The sequence below is a fragment of the Octopus bimaculoides genome, chromosome 6 (assembly GCF_046866305.1).
Source record: "Octopus bimaculoides isolate indiv1 chromosome 6, ASM4686630v1, whole genome shotgun sequence".
Lineage (NCBI taxonomy): Eukaryota > Metazoa > Mollusca > Cephalopoda > Octopoda > Octopodidae > Octopus > Octopus bimaculoides.
The window spans coordinates 21,869,408-21,896,597 of record NC_142933.1 but is presented as its reverse complement, the minus strand read 5'-3'; the positions used below and the strand labels follow the sequence as shown (position 1 = coordinate 21,896,597).

At 35.3% G+C, this 27,190-nt stretch overlaps 1 protein-coding gene across 3 annotated transcripts in view; it reads right to left on the bottom strand.

Moving 5' to 3' along the window:
- Positions 1–201: 201 nt before the first annotated feature.
- Positions 202–27,190, bottom strand: part of LOC106882820 (E3 ubiquitin ligase Rnf121) — a 44,557-nt gene continuing 17,568 nt past the window's right edge. For all 3 annotated transcript variants that reach the window (XM_014933605.3, XM_014933607.3, XM_014933606.3), the window contains 7 exons: positions 22,891–22,931; positions 16,537–16,678; positions 13,442–13,596; positions 8,950–9,178; positions 7,366–7,499; positions 4,240–4,341; positions 202–1,728 (listed from right to left, as the gene is read on the bottom strand). In XM_014933605.3, coding sequence (XP_014789091.1) covers positions 1,608–1,728; positions 4,240–4,341; positions 7,366–7,499; positions 8,950–9,178; positions 13,442–13,596; positions 16,537–16,678; positions 22,891–22,931 — 924 coding nt within the window. In that variant the 3' untranslated portion in view covers positions 202–1,607. The remainder of the gene's footprint in view (positions 1,729–4,239; positions 4,342–7,365; positions 7,500–8,949; positions 9,179–13,441; positions 13,597–16,536; positions 16,679–22,890; positions 22,932–27,190) is intronic.

The following is a 27,190-nucleotide window of genomic DNA, read 5'->3' as shown; positions in this document are numbered from 1 at the left end:
TGAATTGGACATTATATATATATATATATATATATATATTACATACAAACTCACACACACACACATATATATATATATATATATATATATAGACATGGCAGCTCTTTTTAATTTTAGTCTGGTGGGCAAAGGTGAAGAAGTAGGCATGGTATAAGAACATTTCAACCATTACCCCACAATTGAGAGTCAGCAGAAGTCAGGTCAAATGACAACGGTTTATTAAAAAAAAAAAAATAGATTAAATATAAAATAACTATAAAATTAGTAATAATCAATCTAATTTTGTCTCAAAGCCAGCAATTTTGAGAGGAATGGTTTAGTCAATTACATTGACTTCAGTGATCAACAGGTACTTATTTTATCGACCCTGAAAGGATGAAAAGTAAAGTTGAGCTCAGCAGAATTTGAACTCAGAACTCAGAACATAAAGCACTAGAAGAAATGCTACTAAGCATTTTGCCCAGCATGGATACGATTCTGCCAGCTCACCATCTTAATAATAATACTGATAATAATAATCCTGTCTTCTATAGGCACAAGGCCTGAAATTTTGTGGGAGATGGTGCTAGCCGATTATGTCGACTCCAGTGATCAACTGATACTTATTTTATCGGCCCTGAAAGGATGAAAAGCAAAGTCGATCCTAGCAGAATTTGATCTCGGAATATAAAGCCAGACGAAAATGCCATTAAGCATTTTTGTCTGGTGTGCTAACGATTCTGCCAGGTTGCTGCCTTAATGATGATGAGGGTGATAATAATAAGTTTCTTTAACGAAAGAGCAGTAAATCTGAAGTTTTACTGGTGGTGCTGGATGGGCAAAGCAATGGTTAACCAATGTTAGGCTGATACTGGTAGTTGTGGCTGTAGTAGTAGTAATCTTGGTGGTAGTGGTGGTGGTGGTAGTAGTAGTAGTAGCAGTAGTAATCATCGTCTTGGTAGTGGTGGTGATTGAAGTATGAGATTTCTTAGTAATTGTAGTTACTTGGTAGTGATGGCGGTTGTTGTATTTAATGTCATAACACAGGTTATCATGGTGGTGATGGTGGTTCTCACAATGCTGATAGCATTCTTGTTCATTCCTGTTGTTAGTGTTGGTTCTGCCATTGGAGATTACCCAACATGTAACAGCAGGCTGTATAGCTGAACACATACATAGTTCCTCTGAGAGATATGATAGATAGATAGATAGATAGATAGATAGATACATAGATAGATAGATAGATAGATAGATAGATAGATAGATAGACAGATAGATAGACAGATAGATAGACAGATAGATAGATACATACATAGATAGATAGATAGACAGATAAATAGATAGATAAACAGATAGATAAACAGATAGACCATTTAAAGAAGAGGGAGGGAGAATGATGATGATGATGATTTGGTTAGAGTAGAAAGGAGGTCTCGTACATGAGAAAGACAGGGAGATACAATTGTGTGTATGAGAGAAAGAAAGAAACAGTGTATGGGAAAGAAAGAGGATGTGTCGAAAGGAAGAGAGTAGGTATATGAAATGAAAGGAGAGTGAGAGTGTGAGAGGTCAGGTGTTGGACTGACAACAAACAGACAGAGAAGAATGTGATGTGAGTAAGGGTAGTTTTATTCCAAGCCCATCACCCAGTTGATACCCTGAACAACAACAATGATAACAGGTTGCCACACAATCATGTAACGAATCCAATCGAGGAGACTGCCAAACAGAATGTGAGGTTTTTCCCAGCTGAACAGACACGTGTCAAGGATAAATGTAACATATATGTGGTTGTATTACATAAAACTATATAATATATATATATATATAACCCTAACCCTACCCAGCTCTTCGAAACACCGGTGTTAAAACGGGGGTAGCTGATGAAGGAAAATGTTCTCTATGTGGCTTGTGTGTTTTCTGTACTCTGATTATCATCATTTTCTTGTCTACGTTTTGTTTGCAATATCCTGTACCCAGATATGCACCTATACATACAGGTGGATGTAGGTATGCACATACCTGTACGTATATATGCATATACTCATTTACTATTTGTTTTTATATATATATATATATATATATATATATATATATATATATATATATATATGTATGTATGTATGTATGTATGTATATGTATGTATATATACATATATATATATATATATATATATATATATATATATATACATACATTTGTGTGTGTGTGTATTATAAGTCATGCTTGTTTGGCAAGTGATTTTATCTGAGGTCTATGTTGAAAATTAGACCATGAAGAGTCATTTTAACCATTTAAAGATACACGGGAACTGTTACATAAACCTTTTCTGTTAATTTCTTAATAAGTACTTTCTACTTTGTATTCTCAAAAAAAGTTTAAGCCCTTCCTACAGTATATCCAAGATACAGATATGTGGTGAAATAAATAGTGAATGTGACAGTTTTTGAACTGTTAAAAGGCTAAAATAATTTTTCTTTGTATATTCCTGTAACCAGGAGAGTGCAGTAGGTCCAGATATCGTTTAACGTCCGCTTTCCGTTCAAATAAAATCATTATCTAACATTCATTTTAATATTCTGTTTTTCACAAAACAGAGAGCTAATAGCAGATTTCATTTTAATTATTGAGACTCCCTTGATCAAAATCCTGGTTATACCAATGTGTGTGTAGAGATTTGTTTGATGTTAATAATTCCTACTGTCACTACTTGGTGTTGTTGCTTGTGTACCCTTTATAACTTTTACTTGTTTCACTCATTGGACTGTGGTCATGCTGGAGCACGTCTTGAATGTTTTAGTCAAATCAACCTCAGTACTTACTTTTTTAAGTCTGGTACTACTGGATGTTATACACCACTAGTCACAATACACTTTCAAGCATTGTTGTCTGGGTGGGCAAGCAAACATTCTCCCTGAATGGAACACTAGTTACCCTTTTACAGCCGAGTGGACTGGAGCAATGTGAAATTAAGTGTTTTACTCAAGAACACAATGCATAGCCAGTTTTGGAATTGAAACAATGATCACAGGATCATGAATGCAACACCTTAACCACTAATCCACATGCCTTCACTCAATAATGGTTTCAAAGTTTGGCATGAGGCCAGTAATTTGGCAGGGAAGGGGTAAGAAATTTTGTTTTGTTTTTCAACGCAAACTCACCTTTTTAGCTACGGGGAATACGAATCTGCAAAAAAATTGCCAAAAATCAACATTTCTAAATTACCCCCACCCTAGTACACATCAACCCCAGTACACAGCTGCTACTTGTTGTATCGACTCCGAAAGTATGAAAGACAAATCGACCGTGGTGGAATTTGAACTCAGAATGTAGCAACAGGCAAAATGCCACAAAGCATTTCGCCTGGCATGCTAACAATTCTGCCAGTTTGCTACCATAATAATAATAATGGTTTTTAAATTTTGCCACAGGGGCAGCCATTTTGGGGGAGGGAATGTGACAATTACATCGACCCCAGTGTTCAACTACTACTTAATTAATCAACCCTGAAAAGATGAAAGGTAAAGTTGACCTCTGTGGAATTTGAACTCAGAACATAAAGAGGGACAAAATACTGCTAAGCACTTCGTCTGGCATGCTAACGATTATGCCAGCTCACCACCATAATAATAATAAAAATAATAATAATAATAATAATAATAATTATAATAATAATAATCCTTTCTACTAAAGGCACAAGGCCTGAAATTTGATGGAGAGGGGACTAGTCAATTACGTCAACCCCAGTGTTTCACTGATACTTGATTTATCGACCCTGAAAGGATGAAAGGCAAAGTCGACTTTGGTGGAATTTGAACTCGCAACATAGCAACGGGCAAAATACCACTAAGCATTTCATCCAGCGCACTAACAATAATTGACCTTGTTGGAATTTGAACTCAGAATGTAACAACAAGCGAAATACTGCTAAACATTTCACCAAACATGCTAACGATTCTGCCAACTGCCGCCTTAGGCCAGCTCAGAGGCACAAAAGCAGAAATTTTAGTTCATTGATTGAATTGACCTAGTACATGACAGGTGCTATATTTTATCGACTCCAGAAGGCAAGGTTGACCTTAGCAGGATTTAAATTCAGGTGGTAAAGGAATGGGTTTCAATACCATCAAGTATTTTGTCCTTTCTATCAGTTCTGTCATTCTACAGCCAACAACAACAATAATCATAACAATTTTAAATGATATTTTGAAGAAAAAAGTGGAAGACTAAATAAATAAAATAAATAAAAAGGATACGGTCCTGGAAACATTCTCTTGAGATCAACCTTTTCTTTGCAGTAAGGACATGTTTGTTTTTTACCCACGATACACCAGCCTCGAATGCAGAACTCATGGAAGCTGAGCCAGGAGAAAGCAGTTAAGGTCAAGTAATCAGTTTTAGATGATTGATAAACAGGGATACATACAATTCTCTCTCTCTCTCTCTCTTACATACATATGCATATCCCAAGCTGTACACTGAAGACAAATGTATTTACAAATTATATATCATTCTTTCAATAAAGATTTGTTCTTTTTTTCATTGGCTACAAGGGATCCTTGTGTTGGATCAACACATGAAATACAAAATATTTTATGCAAAAAGATTACAAAACATGTCAGTGTAAACATATAAAACAATTGGGAGAAAAGTAGAATGTAAAAAAAAAACATATTAGAACTTAAATCACAATGCATATTGGTTGATTGGCAAATTGAAGGACAATGCAGAGTCAAGAGAACATAAGCTCTCTAGCACTGGTACCACCAAAAATAATAAAATATGCACCCAGTACACGCAGTAAAGTGGTTGATTTTAGGAAGGACATTCACCTGTTAAAATCACACCAAAACTGAGACATTTGAACAAGATATGGTTCTCTCACTTGTCCAACTCTCCAACCCATGCCAGCATTGTAAAACCCACATAAATGATGATGATATGAACAGTGGAGTAGAAACTGCCACTTATGAAGGATTGGGGCTTCCCAAGACACTGACCACCTTTACTTCAAGATAACTAGCCTTTTCTGATTAAAGATAGTTCCAGTACCAGGTATAAATTATGAGAAAAAAAAAATAAGACAGTGGAAGAATGGCTCAGTTTTTACATTGTTAACGACAAAATTACAGGTTCCAACCTTGCTACAGCCACTGTGTTGTGTCTTCTTAGACAAGACACTCTACTTACCACATCAGTATATCAAGCAGTATAATAGGTACCACAACTTCTATGTCTTAAACTTTAGTTATTTTATCTTGAGATATGGGACTCACTCCACAACGTCAGTGTTTTCTCTGTCAAACAGTAAAACTCTGTTGTGTCTCTTTTCTGTTCAATTTAACCATCAAGGACCGAAGCTCAGCTAGTGTCACAGTGTGGTGAGGAGTAAAAAAATGATAAGGTTAATGTGCTATGGTCTTGATTGTGCTTTACCTTCAGTGCTAAATGACGAGGTAGTACATAGCACAGATCTTTTAAGTCAAGAATAGCAACTGATGCTGGAGCAAAGATACTCTGACATGCTGAAACACCCATGAGAGTAAATAGATTTGAACCAGTGAGCTCTGGCTCAACAGTCTAGAAATATCTCAGCAAGAAAGTGAATCTCTGTCTCATCAACAACATTTTAACATCTACATTTCCAAACTGGGTTGGATAAGTCAGTAATACAACATATTACAACCTGTTTCAGTCATTGATCATCTTAAAATCTGACTCTACTAATGACTTCAACCATGTCTTTCTGAACTGCAACTCTTCCACAAGTAGATAACCATTTACAATTCAGAGCACTTTTTCACCCAACACTTACCATATCACTACATCACATGTCTATTATGTCTACACAACAGTTATTTCCCTTGCAAATATCCTTTCTTTTCAACTATGGGCACACGGTGTAGATTTTTTGGGGAGGTGGACAGTTGATCACATCGACCCTAGGACCCAACTGGTACTTAATTTATCCTTTTCTACTCTGGGCACATGGCCCAAAAATTTTGGGGAGGGGGCCGGTCGATTAGATCTACCCCAGTACACAACTGGTACTTAATTTATTGAACCCGAAAGGATGAAAGGCAAAGTTGACCTTGGCGGAATTTGAACTCAGAACGTAGCGACGGGCGAAATACTGCTAAGCATTTCGCCCAGCGTGCTAACAATTCTGCCAGCTTGCTGCCTTTTCCTTTGCAAATATCAACTGATGTCTTCTCTACCCATCAGTTCTAGAATCATCTATGCTCCACCCATCATTTATCATCATTATCAATTTGCATCCACTTTTCCATGTTGGCATGGGTTGTATGGGCTGTCATAGACTGAGTCAATTCTTATTTGGGTTTACTGCCCTTCTAGACAGATCAGGAACCACACCTCATGAGTACATTCCATTTTTGGTTTGTTTTCTGCAGCTGAGTGCCCTTCCTATAGTCAACCATTTTACACAGTGTACTAGGTGCATATGGTATCAGTGCTTGAGAGACTGTCATGTCCTAAAGTTAAAATTATTTATTCTCTACAGCCTCCATATTCATATAGCATTCATATTTAATGTTATTAAACAACAACAACAACAACAAGCATAGTAATAATTTCTTTCAGTCATACACACACGGCAACAAATTTAATGAGAAGATATAATTGATTATATTGATACTACAGTTCTATATTTAAGAGATGAGGAATTATGTACATTATTTACATTATTTACATTTGACGGATATTTGTTCTCATCTTGTTTGTTGTTAACACAACGTTTCAGCTGATATACCCTCCAGCCTTCTTCAGGTGTCTTGGGGAAATTTTGAACCTGAGTTCTCATTCCTAAGGTTAGTAGTTTGCGCTCTTAACCACTACGCTATATGCTCGTGGGCATATGGCATACTAACCCCAAGATTCCGAGTTCGATTCCAGGCAGTGACCTGAATAATAATAATAATAACATCAAAAAATACCTTAGGAATGAGAACCCAGGTTCAAAATTTCCCCAAGACACCTGATGAAGGCTAGAGGGTATATCAGTTGAAACGTTGTGTTAACAACAAACAAGATGAAGACAAATATCTGTCAAATGTAAATAATGTATATTGATACTAGTACTCGACTTATTTTACCAAGCCTAGAAAGATGAATGCTGAAGTCAGCTATGATGTGATTTGAACTCAGAAGAAAGATGTAAAAACAGTGCAAATATTCTGTTCTTCACACCATTACACATAAGCAAATAATAATAATTGAATACATAACAACAGCATACAAACAATTGTAATTATATTTATATTAGGTTCCAGATATTGAAGGTGTTGCACCTGTGTGTGGAGATGAGGGCAGGACAAAACCAGGTTAGGATAAATTGATGCCAGACACGTGATAAAGGATACATATGATTACATGTTAATTTGCAGGTTTTTTCTATGATTGCATTCTCATTGTTCATAACAAGAATGTCATTACCACACACTGCGCACATGTTCTGTTCCAACGTCTTTGTCGGCAAACCAGTGGTTGTATAAAACTGTAATGAAATTCAGACAAATATATTAGCATGTTTAATTAATAAAAGCAGTGAACGGTAGCATGATACTATAACTGCAGTTTTCTTTGGTTAATAATTTTATTGCTGATACAGTTTATGAAATGGGGGAAGGAGAGGTAAGGCATACAGTTATTGTATAAAACTATAAGGAGCCTGTTAATTAATGATTTTCAATTATAGGTACAATGTTGTTGCACTCCGTCGCTTACGACTTCGAGGGTTCCAGTTGATCCGATCAACGGAACAGCCTGCTAGTGAAATTAACGTGCAAGTGGCTGAGCACTCCACAGACACGTGTACCCTTAATGTAGTTCTCGGGGATATTCAGCGTGACACAGTGTGACAAGGCTGACCCTTTGAATTACAGGCACAACAGAAACAGGAAGTAAGAGTGAGAGAAAGTTGTGGTGAAAGAGTACAGCAGGGTTCGCCACCATCCCCTGCCGGAGCCTCGTGGAGCTTCAGGTGTTTTCACTCAATAAACGCCCGGTCTGGGAATCGAAACCACGATCCTATGACCGTGAGTCCGCTGCCCTAACCACTGGGCCATTGCACCTCCATAGGTACAATAAATCAGGGGGAAAAAACAATATCTAAATAAACTTACATAAAGAGCAGAAAGAAATTTGATTAATTAATAAGTACTCAGAAGGACATAGGCTGTAAGGTGAAGGTGCTTTACTATTAATAACCACATAGATGCCAGTGCTGCTTGACTGGCACCCGTGCCAGTGGCATGTAAAATGCACCCACTACACGCTTGGAGTGGTTGGCATTAGGAGGGGGCATCCAGCTGTAGAAACCTTGCCAAATCAGATTGGAGCCTGGTTCAGTTGCCTGGCATACCAGTTCTCAGTCAAACCACCCAATCCATGCCAGCATGGATGTGTAGATGACCAACATGCTAAAAATGGCAGCTAAATCTCTCATTGTCTTGAAAAAACAATGACACTTTGGAGAATGTGTCTTGGAAAAGGACAACATTTTGGATAATGTGATTGTGGATGTATTATCGGAGAAAAGATGGGATGTCAAGACTAGAGTTCCTCTGGTCATAGATCTGCTAGATCAGGGCTAACCTAGCATTCAATAATAACACCAAATAAACATCACTATGTTTTGTCAAAAGATGTCAATAATCACACTTTTAAATGAATCATGTACAATGTTCTTCCAGCAAACATTGACCACCATGACAAAGATCTGATGAACCCAATGTGGAAGCATTTTTATGGTCACTTCATCTGCTAGAAATAGCAGACAAATCTCCCTCAAAACATACTCTACCAACTTAAGAAAGTAAGAACATTTTCGATAATATAGCATATGATCTCAGGCCTGGTTGGTACCATAGCCAATACAAAAACTAAATCTATGGTGGAGAGACAATAACTGTATTTTAATCAAAGGTCAAGACATACATACTTACCCCAATATGTGCTGCCATAGTGTCAGAGCAGACCTCAGCAAAATCACGGCCTACCACACCAAAGTAGAGGCCATAGAAAAGCACAAGCAAACCTAAATCCATGGCAACTTGAATCTTGGTTTGCAGAAAGATGTTGAAACCAAAGAGAGTGAACATTATTATTACATAACCTATGATGCCAACTGCATAACTGAGCTTATAGACTGACAGAAACCATTTGTACACCAACCTGAAAAATCACCAAGGTAAAACATGTAATAACACTTAATAGAAAATAGATGATAAGTTACATTTCTTTAAATAATTGTTTGTGTGTGAGTTTATTAGTGTGTGTGTGTGTGTGTGTGTGTGTGTGTGTGCATGCATGCGTGTGTGTGTGTGTGTGTAGTGTTTAAGAACATTAGATCATTAAAGTATTTTATACATGCTTATAGTAAAGTGCATATGCCCATTATGTATACACACCTGCACACATTTTTAATGAATATATATTCACACACAAATGCTTATGTACAGAATATGGACAACAAAATAGCATAGGTATGCATCTTACTTATCTTCTGGGGTAGAGGTAATTAATTAATATTCAATGTAAAACATAGGTTGAAAGTTCAAATTGAAATGAAATTAAATGTTGTGTATTGTGTGTGTATATGTATAGTTTTTTTTACATCTGTAGATGCACTTTGATGTTTAAATATCTCACCATACAATTATATTTATGCTATTACTAAATTTAAGTCAAAGTTGTACATAAACTATAGAAATACAGATCAAAATGAAACTAAACACACATACTGTCATCTTCTAACCAACACCAGAGTATCATTAGAATGAAAGAAGATTTCTCCAGTGAAAAAGATTACTCTCTCTCTCTCTCTCTCTCACACTCACACACACACACAATGCCACTATAGATTTTAAACAGCCTGTTTTTTTTTCAACTAAGATTAGGTTGGGTAAGACTTACTGTGGCAATATTCTATGACCACAGGTCCTTTTCCACTCTAACTCTTATTTGTTTTCAAGTAGTATAGTATTTTATTCCTAGTGTTTCACAAATTGAACTGCCAGGTCATAGGACACACTGTTTAGAGTGGAACATAAAGAAACATTATTGCTGCCTAAGTAGTGCCAATGCAAAGATACACACACACACACTTACACATGCAGTACAGTCTTCCATACAGTTTCTGTCTACCAAATTTCACTCAGAAGGCATTGCTGAACCCATGGCTATGGTAGAAGACACTTGTCCACTGTGTCATGCAATAGGACCAAACATGAAACCATGTGGCTGCAAAGGAGCTTCTAAACCAAACAGCCATGTTTGCACTAATATATAAAGATGCATTGTGTGTGTGTGTGTGTGTGTGTGTTTGTGTGGTGGGGGACATACAAATGACATCTTCAAACTACCCCAAGTAAAAATCCAGAGGAAGACATATACATGGAAAGACTCACTCACCAGCTACCTATTTAAAACTGTATATGGTTATGATATATTCACACTTAGAGTTTGCTTCACCAGTCTGGAACCCCTACCTTCAATCTCCTGGAAACTGTTCAGAAACATCAAACTAGATGAATACTTGCCATCAGGTAGCTACCATACTCTAAATGTCTTGCTTCTCTGGGCATGGGCATGGACACATTTAAGCTTTGATGTCTAGCAACCTACTTGGTAGAAACCCACAAGATTATCCACCATCTTTCCAACAACAACCTTGGGCACCTTATTGAACTCCACATCTCAAACACTCATTGACATGCTTACAAAATCCAAAAAAACAACACAGCACCCATGATTTTGTGAAACATTTTTTCATGCTCAGAATTGCTGAAACATGCAATAAACTACCCACATCAGTTGTTAGCTGTTGGGACACAACGTTCTTCAAAACTTCTATGCATCCTGAAAATCCCTAACACTACACCTAATGTCCCCACCCCTGGCTTTTTTTTATAACTTATTTATTGTTCACTTTCATGTCTTTTTGGACATTATTCTATGTAAGCTTATGAAAAATTCCTGTATTTATATGGTAGTACGTGCTACGTCTATAATCTGTCTATAAGTGAGGAAATGAAAGAGAAAACATATCTGATAAGTTGTAGTGCACCTGAGCACTGTATACAATATGTTCATCAATAGTATTTTAGTGTTTGAATAGCAGGAGCAAGGGAGATAACCTTCTTTGTTCTTAAAAGTTAAATTTTATATAGAAATTACTTAGATAGGTTCCGGCCGATGTTGGCCCAGGCCATGTCTAATTAAATAGCACCACCTGGAAGAGATACACAGTCAGCTCTTGGGCACCATAGCCCATTCAAGCAGAGACTTATTGTTTGCAGAGACATATCCAGGTGTTGGTGGTTTGTCTGGTATTTGTTGGAGGTAATCATCTAAGGACCAATAATGATAAGGTTGCTGCTATCTCATCTGTTGGACTTCTAATTGCCAAAGGCAACACTCTCCATGGTACTGCAGAAGACATGGTTGAGATTCTGCAGATACAATACTACTCTGCTTTCAGCAATCCCAGTATTGTTAACCTGGCCAACATATAGGAAAAAAAACAAACACAGCACACCTTTTCTGGCACATCATTTCATGCCTTGGACATCATAACAGCTATTAGCAAAATAGAGAAGAGATGTTAAAATGTAAGAGAATTTTAATTCATGCAGACGATCGTTTCGAACAGCGATATAAAAATCAGGCAAATTCATGGCTGAATTTCTTTTCAACCATGAATTTGCCCGATTTTTATATCGCTGTTTGAAATGATCGCCCTTCATGAATTAAATTTCTCTTACATTTAAACATCTCTCTCCATTTTTAACAAATTTGCTGAGTTTTATGGGATTCCTTTCCATTAATTCACATAACACACTATATATAAATATATATATACATCATCATCATCGTTTAACGTCCGCTTTCCATGCTAGCATGGGTTGGACGATTTGACTGAGGACTGGTGAAACCGGATGGCAACACCAGGCTCCAATCTAATTTGGCAGAGTTTCTACAGCTGGATGCCCTTCCTAACGCCAACCACTCAGAGAGTGTAGTGGGTGCTTTTACGCGTCACCCGCATGAAAACGGCCACGCTCGAAATGGTGTCTTTTATGTGCCACCCGCACAAGAGCCAGTCCAGGGGCACTGGCAATAATCTCGCTCGAAAATCCTACAAAGGCCAGTCAGGCAGTACTGGCAACGATCTCACTTGGCCTGCCAGGTCTTTTCACGCACAGCACATTTCCCTATATATATATTACAGTGAGTTTCTGCACAATTTCTGTCTACTAAATTTACTTACAAGGTATTAGTTGGGTATGAGGTATAGTAGCAAACATTTGACATAGGTGCTACACAGTGCAATGGAACTGAATTCAAAACTACATGGTCGCAAAATGAACTTCTTAACCATACAGCCATACTATACAGGATATATTTTAGCCAACACTGTATGTAACAGACAAATGTACAAGTCCTCTCTCTCACTCTCTCCGAGTGTGTAGGGTGATGAAATCAACGTGGTTGAATTCCACCTGAACATCAGCAGGTATATGTTCACAGGAAAAAAATGTGAGCTGAGAGTGTGGTGCAACTGCTTGTAATATCACGAATTTCATTAGGCACACCCATGGACCAGATAGGGTGTCAATCTAAGCAGTATGTAACACCTACCAACTGTGTGCTATAATCAACAAGTGAAGAATTTAAATTTCAATTAGTTACATCTTATCAGCTTCAGTGTCATTTGAATCACGCAGGTTTTCTCACAAATTGTTTATATCAGTTAATATTTAAAATAAATAATCTAGTGGCATAGATTTGGCAATTAATGTCCAAAAAATATATAATTATCTAATTAGAGATCTTACAAATTTATTCTAGGTAAGAAATCTCTCAATCAAGAATAATTTAGGGGTCATAAACACTACAGAGAAATTCTGGTTTGGTTACTGAAGAACCATAGTTTCAACCAAGCCTGAGTTTCATAAAGTTCCTGTGTAGGGTGCAACTATGACTGTAACCACACAGCCATGCTTGCACACTGAGATCAATCTCATGTCTTCTACCATAGCTTCAGTTTATTTAATGTGTCGTGAGTGAAATTTGGTAGATGATAAAGCTTCAAAAAAGTTACTGATTAATGTCAAACAAAAATATCTTGTACGACTTATTCCATCCAACTCTCTCTCTCACACACACACACACACGCACATATGCATGCACGCGCGCACGCACACATCTCACTATCAGAAATCAGAAATGTAAAGAAACTGATTATCTCATTGGGAAACTGTTCACAAAATATATGATCTAAAATCAAATAAAAATCTTCGAATGTCTTCTTAGTCATATCATGTAATCTTATATAAAATTCTTGTATTTAAATGGTAGTATATGCTATGTCTATAATGTGTGTATAAGTGAGGAAATGAAAGAGAACTGTGCTCTTTGAATAAGTAACAGTACCTGGGTGTTGTACCAGTGAGAGGTTTCCGTGTTGCTCGAAAGGTCACATAAGCTGTGATGATGGAGAAAATCAACCAGATGATAATGAAACGGACCCAATGGTATTTGATGGAGAATAGCACAGGTATCAACCACATTCCTATCAAGGTGGCTCTCTACAGTGGTATAAAAAAATTAGTCACTGGTTAGGATAAATAAGGTGAAGACAAGACAGATTGGATACAACAGAACAGACAGGAATAAATAAGAGAGCAAGGTAAATTAAATGATATATGACTGAAAGGGTGGGGGAATAGATTAGTATAAATGGAATAGGAAATAGAGGCTAGGAATAAGTTAAATAAGATGGAAACAAGGAAACAAGTGAGATAAGATGAGGATATGTTAGATGGGATGGAGACAATTGAGAGACAATAGGGACAAACTAGAAATGGAGGGGAAAACTAGGTGGTATGAGAACAAATTAGATAGGATGGGGCCATATTAGATGAAATAAGTAAGATGAGACAGTGAGAAAAGATTAGATGGAATAGTTTAAATTTAATGTGACAGAAGATTGGACAAGAAAGAACAAGGTAAGTGGAACAGACAGAAGGAGAGGAGACGGTGGAGGATGGACAGACAGAGAAGACATGCTGGTGGCCAGACATACAAAGAGACCATATTGGAGGACAGAGATATAGAGAGGAGAGACAAAGAAGACATACAGGCTCAGAACATTGAAGAACAGAAGACATATTAGAGGGCAAATACACAGAGTACATGCTGAATGTTAGACTAAAAGTACACACAAAGAATAGAAACAGAAATGAAGTCAGACATACAGGTTGATTCAAAAACAAAGAGAATTAAATATATGTATCATGTCACAGCATTTATTACACAATATTTATTGCCACATAGTATTTTGATGTCATATGCAGTACATATAAAGTCAAACACAGAGTTTATAATGTCACAGTATGTGTCATGTCACACATGGTACAAGTTTTGTTATATAAAACACTTATCATGCTGTATGCAATATTATGCCACAATAGTTAACATATCACAATATTTATAAAGTAAAACAGAATTTATTATGTTACACACAGTATTTATCATATATAATACAGTATTCACAGTATAGTAAAAGAAAAAAAATTATTATTGTAGACAAAAGGCAAAATTATAGTTAACCAAATCAAACAAACATAGTTAAAATATTTAGCTAATTAAGCAGGTGGCCTTCAGCATATAATATAGGAAGGTTTACAGACCCAAGAGCTCAATGCCTCCAATAAGTTTAAGAACTTGTAACCAGTAAGATACTATGGTACCTAAATCATTCAGACATTTCACCAGTCATCAACTGTCTGTCTTGCTGTCTTTCTCTCTCTCTAAGCATAATATTTATATCTAAGAAATGTCATTTATTCCTCATTATTTTTCTTTTGATAGCTAAATTTGTCTTCAATGAATTGAAACTTTAAGCAGGTTTTTCAACCACAAAGTGCTCTATTAGGATTAAGGGCTCCATCTAAGTCTATCCAATATAGAAGTGGCTGTTACAAAAATGATGACGGTTGCACAAATTCAGTCTCTTCATACAGATGTCTCATGGCCAAATATGGCACTTGATTTCCAAATGTTATTAAATGATTACAAATTTACCTTTTCCTATGCAGTGAAAAAAGAAATGATAATAACCATAACCCTTTTCGGGGCCTCTGAGGCTAATAGACACAAGTTATCCTTAGACTGAGTTTCTTGCCTGGTAGTTACAACAAAATGGATTCTGCTAAGGCACTCAAGATTCAGGTGGGGTGTTAAACCAGTGCCAACCCCACCAAGAATAACAATAGTCCTTTGAATTAGCTTCCAAGCAGTTTCCATCAACTAAATTTCATTTACAAGGCATTGCTTAACCTGAGGCTATAGTAGAAGACACTTACCCAAGGTAGCATGCAATGGGGTTTGTGCAGAAACCGAGCAGTTGCAAAGTGAATTTCTTAAATAAAGAACCATGCCTGCACCCACTAAATTTTATCACCAACAACAGTAACAACAAACAATCCTTAAGTCTAAGAGGAAGCCTCTATGTGGTCACTTGACTTGCTAGAAACAACAGCAAATTTCCCTCAAATCAAACATTACTATCTTAAAAAAAGGAAAGGGTACATTAGATTATGCAGTCTTAATATACTATGTCTCTGATAAAAAGAAAAGATGGTCACACCTGGCACATCTTTGATTACAGGTCAGCTGTATTAAAGTTAACTTGAGGTTAAATAACAAATATTTTCCTGTACATTTTAATGCTTTATTGGAATGGAAAAGTTTGCAAACCTTGAAGACTTGAAACAAGATCAACAGGAGATTTGGAAAAGATCCTTCAAGATACTAACATCAAGGATGAGAAATGAAAAAAAAAAAAAAAAGAAAAGGTTTCTGGTCTCAAAATAACAATTATGTTGGGTCAAGACAGACTTACTCATGTAGTCTAGTGAGCATTATTTAAAAAAATGGAGAACTGATTGACTCCCACTTCTCTTCTTAGGACAAGACTTTACTCAAGGCACAGTACTGGCCATCATTTTAGGCAATATAAGCACTAGTACTAGAATGAATTAAATGTATAGGAGGCCCTGGAATATTTTGAAGAGAGACATCTTTAATGAGACAATATGGAAATTATTTTCAACAGACTAAGGAAACAACAATGAACAAACAAAACCAAACATTCTAAAAATAAATAGCAATAGATCTGCAATGTTAAATATTTAAAAGAAAGATTTTAAAAAATGGAAGTAAAGAAAGCAATCTAGAAGAAATATTAAAACCTTTTTGATACCATCTCCACCTCACCTAAGATTACCTCTGGTTTACAGATATAAAACTGTTCACATTTGAATTAAAACCTTTCATTAATAATTTATGTAAGAAACTTCTGTTATGTTCCTAATATCAGATTAATAAACTAAATAATGAAAATGTTATTTTACTAAATCTTCCCAATTTCTTGGTTACTTTCAAAATTAATTAAAACATATAAGCAAAATATTTCATTAGCAATATGGCAAGTAAACGGTTAAGAGAGAAGAGTAAGATATAACCTGATATGATTTGAAGTGACGTTTCTTCCACTGCATGAGGATGATCTGTGCAATACCAAGGGTGACCAACAGGATAAGCACCATCTCTGCGTGCATTGCTTCATGGCCACGGTGTTTTTCATGTAGCCTCTGGTGTTCAATTCTTCGACAGAAGAAACAAAATGCCTGATATTAATTTAGGGTTTAATGTCAGGCATTTTGTTTACAGATTTTCTTTTTTCATTAAATCTCTGACATTACAAAACACATTTTAATTGAAACATGAAAACCAAGGATAACTTTGGATGATAGAATGTGATGAATTAACTGTCCTTCTCTCCCCATTGTCTGCAAAATGCTATTTAACCTGACTTTGGAAATCTGGCTTCATGTCATCAAGACGGTTCATTATAACATTGAGAATTTACTAAACCATGCTGTTAAATATTAAATGTAATGAAAACTATTCTTAAATTACAAGACTGTATTTATAATATGCATACATTTTTATACACAGACACATATGCACATAAATACACCCATATGCATGCATACATATACTGGCAATACTAATTTGACTAGGACTTCAAGTTTTACCTTTAACATCTTATTCAACCAGGTAAAACTTGAAGTTCCAGTCAAATCAACATTATCAATAAATTTTACTCTACTAAATGTTTAGAGTATATATCTACATTATATATCATACACACACACACACACACACATATATATAAACATACATTTATATGTATATACATATGTATATATATATACATATATCTACATATGTAAACATACATCTATATGTATAAACATATATTACATATATATATCTACATATGTAAACATATCTATATGTGCTGGTGGCACGTAAAAAGCACCTACTACATTCTTGGAGTGGTTGGCATTAGGAAAGGCATCTAGCTGTAGATATTTTGTCAGATCAGATTGGAGCCTGGGACAGCCCCCTTCTGGCTTGACAGTCCTCAGTCAAACCATCCAGCTCATGCCAGCATGGAAAGCGGACGTTAAACAACGACAACAATCATCATCATCATCATCATCATCATCGTTTAATGTCCGCTTTCCATGCTAGCATGGGTTGGACGATTTGACTGAGAACTGGCGAAACCGGATGGCAACACCAGGCTCCAATCTAATTTGGCAGAGTTTCTACAGCTGGATGCCCTTCCTAACGTCAACCACTCTGAGATGATGATGATATATATATATATATATATATATATATGTATATATATATGTATAAACATATTATATATACATATATGACATAAATATGAGGGTGGGCTGAAAAGGTCAAAGGCTGACTATGAAGGGGTGAAATCTTGCATGCATTCATTTCAATTCTTAATAACTGCATTGTTTCTTTCCAGGTAAACTGACATTTCACTGTTTAAACAAGACTTCAAATGTAATAAGTAGTGATTTCTCTAGAAAATGAACAAAATTTAGCAAGGACCTGTAGAAAAAGATTTTCTCTCCTAAGGACATTCATGCTGACAAGGTTGCTGAATTAGGGGATGACACTCCAGTTTTATCAACAGTGAGCAGCTTAATTTAGGAGGGATAGAGAGAATCTTGACGATGACCCAAGGTCTGGGCGTCCTGCACCTACCACCTCTGAGGAAAATATTGATTGTCCTCGCTACATGGTAATGAATGACAGGTGATTGACTATGAATTGAATAGCCAATGCTATTAGTATATCCTGTGTGGGAGTTGAGAATATTCTGCACAATAAACTTGGCATTAAAGGTTTTTGCTCGGTAGGTGTCACATCTGACACCGGATCAAAAGATCACCAGGCCGATCAAATCATGGGAAAATCTAACATTGATTGAGGCAGATCCAGCTGGTTTCCTTGAATGTTTACTAAGCCAAGATGAGTGTTGGGTTCATCACTTTGAACCAGAAACAGACAATCCATGCAGTGGAAACACCCCTCCTCATCTGCTCCAAAGAAGGCCAATGTCGTTTCATTAGCAGTGAAGGTGATGGCTCCAGTTTTTTGAGATATATATATAAACATGTATACATATATACATACATATACAGGGTGCTGTGAATAAATTGTCTAAATTACACAAAAATGAAAATAACACTGACATCTCATTTTAACAGATATATTTACCAAAATTACATAAAAATATCTTGAAATACTAAAAAGTAAATTTATTCAATAAAATTGCCATTGGCTTCAACCACTGGATGGTCTCCTTGTTTAAGTTGGTGAATGCTGCTATAATCCTTGCCTTCAGTTCTTCTTTGGTGTTACAAAGAGTTTTGTTGGTCTCTCACTCAACTGCGCTCCACACATAATAATCAAGAGGGTTGCAGTCTGGGGAGTTAGGTGGCCAGATGTTAGGGGTGATGTGGTCACAGAAATTGTCTGACAGCCATGACTGGGTTCTCTTGCTTGTGTAGCACGGTACAAAGTCCTGTTACCACACATAGGGTCTTCAAGCAGCCACCCTCTTGACTCAGGTCAACACTACCTCCTCCAGGCACTTGATGTAGGCCTCTGTGTTGAATCTGAGGCCGTATGGGAAGATGAATGGAGGCATAATGTCACCATCACTAGTGATCACTCCAAATACCATGATGTTGACTGGATGTTTGATTTTTATCACTCTTGGTACATGTCCTCAGATTGACACCCAGACACTCTGAAATGTTTGTAATGGAGATTCCGGCATGAATGCCAAGCAGTACAGCATGTTGTTTCCAAATTTCTGGCAGAGTGACTTCCATCATGGTGCTGTTTTTCTCACAGATGGTGCCCAACCAACCCTACTATACTGTGTAGCTGACAAAATCAAAAACAAACAATGTGCATGCAGGAAATTAAAAATATAAAATGGCGATAATTTACCCATCACACTCTGTATATATACACACACACATATATATCAAACATATATATATATAACATATATATATATACATATGTTTATACACATACATACACATACACATATGTATACACACACACATGCATGCATATGTATACACACACACATCATCATTATCATCATCCTTTAATATCAGTTCTCCATGCTGGCATGAGTTGGATAGGGCAATATACATACATATATATATATATATATATATACATATATATAAACACATACATATATATATATATATATATATATATATATAAATATATACACACATACATATATACACACACACATACATACATATATATATATATACACACACACATATATACACACATATACATTGAAACACACATATACACACATATATATATATATATACATATACACATATATATACACATATATACATATACATACTCATATACACATATATACATATACATACATATATATACATACATATATATACATACATACACACACGCACATACAAGTGGCTAAATATGAATACAACTGTTGTATACTTATATTAAATATAGTAATACAAATAAACATCAGTCTTTGTATTTCTCCATAGACATAAAAAAAAGTGAATGTCTGACTCGAGTTTCGACTCTAATTGGAGTCTTCCTCAGAGACCATGTACATCTCATGCTGTCCACGAAGAAAGAAACAACTAATGGCATTATAAGCTCACTAAATATTAGTAGCATCAATGCTAATTTGCATAATACTAATATGTAACTAGTAGCTTGTTCAGTTAATTACTAAACTGTGCATTGAACATATGAGCTGTAGGATGAATATGTAGCTGAACTGAAATAGCACAAGATTTAACCAAAGTTATGTAAATATATATATATATATATATATATATATATTTCTCCGTGGGCAGGAAAAGAGTGAATGATCTGACTCGAGTTTCAAATCTAAGTGGTGTCTTTCTCAAAGACAACGTACGTTGTATATGAACACAACAGCTAAGCAATCACACCTGCTAAAATAAACACAACTGTTTGTGTGCCTTTAGCAGGGTTCACTCTGTTGCAAGCACTTGGACCAGGTCACTGGTTTGAGGGTACCTTCTATCTCTCACCATTGTCAGAGGCCCAGCGAAAAGACAAAAGTACACTGTCTTACCCACTGACTAAATGATTAAAAAGATATATATATATATATATATATATATATATATATATATATATATATATATATTAGAAAAAAATAAGGTACTCAGAGATCTGGATGGTTGTACATTTACAGATTTTTATTAATATGTCACATGTTTTTTATAAATCATATATTAGCCCTTGCATCTATTCTAGTACAATCTCCAGATTCTACTAGATTCTGGAGATTCTACTAGAATAGATGCAAGGGCTAATATATGATTTATAAAAACATGTGACATGTTAATAAAAATCTGTAAATGTACAACCATCCAGATCCCTGAGTACCTTATTTTTTCTAATATATAATACCTGTACATTATCTCCAAACCTTCTAATATATATATATACATATATATACATATATATATATATATATATATATACACATTACTTCTAAATATACACACAGTTGTCCTGAGATAAGACACAAGACCATTATGGACAGCATCTCTTTTTGAAAGAAATCAACCCAAAACTAAAAGCTAACAAATACCTCATTAGTACTACCCTAGTTGTAAAGGAATACTATCTTATGGTACAAGGCAGAATACATTGAAGAATCTAGTATCCCTGATTTACAAAACGATGGATAGGTCATGGCTGGAATACTTCTGATCATAGGCTTCCTCAATCAGGGCTGATCAAGAATGAAGCAACAACAGTACCAAAACGTACTTGGGTCTAATAGATTCAGGTACCAAAAGTGAAGTTATTTGGCTTTTGATACAATATCATACTTATGACAAAATATGAACTGCTGGACACTCAGTTAATTGTCAGAAGTCTTATTGACTTGTTAGGCCTACATCAGTCAATGGTTACCACAAATCTGTACATGTATGTGTGGGCCTGGGTATACTCTTTCTTTTTTTTTGTTTTGTTTTGTGGAAGATAAGCAGTTGTTTATGCATGCAAGTCTTCTCTCGCCAAACTACTGATGTTTATCTATGGGAAGAGCAAGCAACTAGGTCAATACAACTTGGCACTAGTGTTGCTGTTGGTCGCAAGTGTTACTGTTAGAAATCAAAGAACCTTCTAATTGACTTAGCTCTCTGCTAATTTAATAATTGCTAATTTTGATACAAAGTCACATGAGCCAATCAGGGAAACTTAGTGTGACCAAATCTCTTTCAAATCACACTTTACCAGCTTAAAATGCACATTGGACAACACAGTCTCATATATCTCACTAAAAAAAAATATGTGGGAGAAGGGAACAGTCACAGCTAGGATATGTTTGATCACAGGTTTGCTTAACAAGGGCTGAACTGGGACAAAAAAACAACAAGGACACTAATTTTGACAAGAAGGATTGAATCAACCCCAGCACTTGTGTTATCAACCCTGCAAAGATGAAAACAAAAACAAGATTCGTTTCAATCAAGAACATAAACAGATCTAATTTAATATCACATTTCATCTTTTCTTTCACAATAACACTTAATGTTAATTGGTAAATTAAAACACTAGTGGTAGTCTAAGTGGATTACAAATAGTTGTTGTTTAACCCCAGGTGAGCCCTGATTCAGTAAGTCTGTCATCAAAGGTGTTCAATATGTGATAGTTCATCCTTCCATTTCTTCATTTTCTTTTTAATCAAACATAGTATATCTAGGACTACATTATCCAGTGTATCTTTCTATTTTCTATATGTAAAAACAAAAATCTATGTTTATTGATCAAACAGATCAATGTTGTCTATGCTTTGCTGACACAGTCCAAGACTGAAACATTCCTGTTACTGTCATTGTTTCTATTTGTTAGTCGCAATTTTTTTGTTTTCTTTCTCCAACCAAAAGGAAAATTTCAAATCCTTGAGAATTCTTTTGCACACGTCACTCAGTACATCTATTAATATACATGATTTGTATGTGAATCATCTTTCCTCTTTATTCCGATATTTTCTCAACATTTTCCCACTTAATTTTTCTACTAAAAGTTTAAATATAAACCTTCATAATGAGATTTAAATTAAACAGTCTCATATCATAGTGAAAATCAAGTTTTTCTTTTTTCCAGTTTATTTACAAGAAATTATAAAGTTGCATATTTGGGAGCAATTCAATCAATTTACATCTTTTTATGTTCTGAATTCAAATCCCACAAAATTAACTTTGTCTTTCATCCTTCTGAGATTGATAATATAAGTTTACAAGTACATGGGTTGAAATAACTGACTCTACTCCATAAAAGTGATGTCCTGGTATGACCACAATCTAATGTCTAAAACCAGAAAAAGAATGTAAGAAATTAATAAAAAATTGTTTTCTTACCTCCATCGTTCTTCCTCTGATAATTTGGACAGATCTATTGTCTATAAACATAAATAGAGAAATAAAAATAAAGATTATGTCATTTAATACAAAATACATTTCAACAGCAGTCATCAAAAATACTCAACACAACATAATGATGGTAGTCATCTTTATCATCATGTGGTTATATTTACAAATCTATGACCTTCCATTGTTGGTTACTTCAATGACTATACAGTGGTATCAATTAGTTTAAAGACAAGACTATATTGATAATTAAACCTTTAGTATTTATTTAAACTATACAGGACTAAAAACTACATATGATATGAATAACAAGATATTTTCTTACTCTTTTAAATTATGTAAGTTGAACACAAAAATTTGAATTAGAATAATGCAGTTATTGTCGCTTAAGCCACAAAAATTAACGTTACTTATAATACAAAAAATTTAGAAAAAAGTATTTAAATTTCAATATTTGGAAATTGAATGAATTATCTGACTATATTGCCAAAATATGAGAAGTAATTTCAGATAATGTGATTAAGATTATAGATTCAATTGCCATAGATACAATTCTATTTTATGAAATTTCAGGTACCTGACCAAATATTAACAAAATGTAATTTTATTCTTTTTGTTTCTTAATGCACACATTCCAATTTATTGAAAAGAGTATATATCATATTTCAACTGTTCATGAATTTAATGGGATTCATGTTTGTGATGTTATTGATGTATTAATGATTGAGTAGGCTAATTAAAAATTTCTCATTTAAACGTCCATCAATTAAAAATGTAAAAAAAATTCTATTTCTATTCATATAGCTTATATATGAATCCAAAGTGATTAAGCTGACAGAAATAAAAATAATTAGCATTTAATTATCAGTGTTTTCTTGTATATAAATTAAGTAACATCACTGTATATGTGTACATACATACATATATATGCGTGTATACACACACACAACTCAAAAGTAAAGTAGAGTAGGTTCATCTAGGACTCTTGACAAGAAGAGGTCCAGCCTTGATTTAAAAACACCTACATCTACTTTGTGTAGATTCCTTAGACTCTTTGGGAGAATATTAAAAAGGTGTGAGCCCCTGAAACCCAAGCTGTTGCAGTAACTGGTCCTTAAGCACGATGGCATTACTGAGATCTTTGGCACTATACAGTGTCATCCCGTTCTGGCATTGGTTTAGCTTTCAATGCCAAAATTTGGCACAATTCCTTCCAGGATCTTCCAGATGTATATTACTGCATACCTCTCCTGTCTTCTCTCCAGGGAGTAGAGTCTTAGCTGTTTCAGCCTTTCCCAGTAGTTGAGCAGTTGCAAAGAGATGATCTTCTTTGTGAATCTTCTCAGGATTGCTTCAAAGTCCGCTGTTAATTTCACACTGGTGGGTGACCACTGCATAGTACCAAGGGTACTGTCCACTGCATCTCACATAAGAACAAGGTACTGCAACAGCCTCGGTTTCAGAGGACCTCAGCTCTTTAATGTCCTGCCAAAACAATTGAGAAACCTGCAAGACATGGATATAGAGGTCTTCAAAACAAAACTTGACACTTGTCTCTCCACGATACCAGACAAACCAATGGCTCGAAATGAGACACATTTGAGGGCAGCAAAGTCAAATTCTCTTATACACCAGATGTGCCATCAAAACTCTTGATTGGACTATATCAGGTGGAGGAGAAGAGCCATGCAAGGAACGTGAAGAGAGCACAGGATAAGGACAGAAATTCATGGCAGCTACTTGGCTGAAACGCATAAATAAATTAAATATATATATATATATATGCCAGAAGAGTAGCCCGCTCACTTATTTGTATCTTTACTTCATTGGACACTAAACTCTGCTTGTGAAGACCTGTTATTATATATATATATATATATATATATATATATATATATATATATATATATATATTAATAATTTAGAGAAGGCTTTGGTCAGCCAGAGGTTACAGTAGAAGACACTTGCTCAAGGTGTCACACAGTGGGACTGAACCCAGAGCCATGTGGTTTGTAAGCAAGCCACTCCTGCACCTATATATATATATATATATACATACACAGAGAGAGAGAGAGAGAGAGAGAGGGAGAGAGAGAGAGAGAGAGAGAGAGAGAGAGAGAGAGAGAGAGAGAGAGAGAGAGAGAGAGAGAGATAAACATTCTCCATTAATATCTTGATGAGCAAAAACTAAACACTGTTAAAATGCTAGTAATTTATGAATCAAACTAGCTGCCTAGAATGTTCTGTAATATTCAAAACAGTCTATCTAATGTATTTAAGTTCAAGCAAGTTTATAACCAATATCTCTGTTTACAGTTAAGAGGTTACTCAGTCACTGATGAAATCCCAACTTCCCTGCCCAATTCATCTTTTTTGTTCACAAAGCTATGAATATATAGAGACAAACTGTTTACATCAGCATATTACACAGTGTTGGCTAAAAGCAATATGAACCATCCTCAAAATTCATATGTTCAATTCTTGTCTCTCTTCTATGCATGTAGACTGAAATATTACTTCCGCAGACAGTCCCCAAGTGTTGCCAGTTCAAATTTCTTACTTATTAAAGTTCAAGGAATTCAAAAGTCAAAAATACAAATCTTGAAGACTGTTTGTATGTAAATATAGTCTGCAGCACAAAATACAGTAGCATATAGAACAATACAATACAGTCATGTATAAAATAACAGTTCAGTAGAGTAGAATAGAGTAGTTAACAGTAGATTAAACTAGAGTACAGTAAGCAGTATAATAGTGAACAGTAGAGTAAAACAGAGTGACAGAGTACAATACTGTAAAGAACAGTATATTAGAATACAGCTGAATTAAAGGAAAGAAAAATGTTAAAATTATTATAAGCAGTGCAATGTTGGTGACATTATATAGAAATATGTTTGTGAGAAAGCGATTGCTAAACAGAGACAGAGAGAAAGAACATTGCCATTGTAATGAAAGCAAATAGTAATAACAAACTTTGTGATGACTAAAAATTAAGATGCTTAAAACAGCAAAATGCAAAGCACCAATAAAGCAAGGATTAACTCCATGTAGCAAACATATGCCAAACTTAGAAATGAATTCTTTCATTGTCCACAAATACTTGTAACATAGTGCAATGGTTGAGCTAACAATGAAGCCTCTACATAGTTGCATAACTTGATAGAAATAGCAGCCAAATGACTCTCATACCACAATCAACTGTCTTAAATAAAGGCAGATACACTGAGCAGTGTACTTCTAAGTATACAAAAAGATGAAATGGTCACAGTTGGAACACCTCTAATCATTAATCCACTCAGTCAGAACTGTCCTGGGACTGAACAACAATTTAACAGTAAATTCATGTTACTTGACTATTTACAGACCATGGCTATAGATAATGATATGTAATAGGCACATGCAACCATTCTACATAGCTAATTCTTTCTCATTTCATAATCATTCTTGCTCTACTCTGATAAAAATCCATGATTGACACAAAACTCTTTCGCCCAGAATCAAACTTAGTACAAAGAATGACATAATCTTAAAGGCAGTGCTCCAGCATGGCTGCAGTCAAATGACTGAAACAAGTAAAAGAGTAAAGAGTATAAATTTGGGAATAGCTACATTTTTGTCTATGTGACAAAATAATAATAATAATAATAATAATAATAATAATAATAATAATCCTTTCTGCTGAAGGCACAAGGCCTGAAATGGGGGGGGGGGAGGTAAGTCAATTATATTGACCCCAGTGCTTAACTTGTACTTATTTTACTGACACTGAAAGGATGAAAGGCAAAGTCAACCTCAGCAAAATTTGAACTCAGAATGTATAAACAAACAGTATGCTGCTAAGCAAACTTTGGAATATTTTGGGTGACACATTAGGCTGGTCAAGCTAAATTTCCCAAGTAGTTTCCATGAAGAATGAAGTCTTCATTATTTGTGCTCCATCCTGCCTCTCCACTGGAGCTACATCCATCCAGGAGTATGTCACTCTTAAGAAACTGTAACAATTACTGGACTTTATTTCAATATTGTTTATTATGATGGTCTTACGCACACTAAGTGTTTTAAAGTGTGGTTGGTTTTCATTTAATCATCTTCGCAAAACTAACTATTTTTCACTCTCTGAGTGGTTGGCGTTAGGAAGGGCATCCAGCTGTAGAAACTCTGCCAAATCAGATTGGAGCCTGGTGTAGCCATCTGGTTTCACCAGTCCTCAGTCAAATCGTCCAACCCATGCTAGCATGGAAAGCGGACGTTAGATGATGATGATGATGATGATAAACTTTTTGTACTTTTG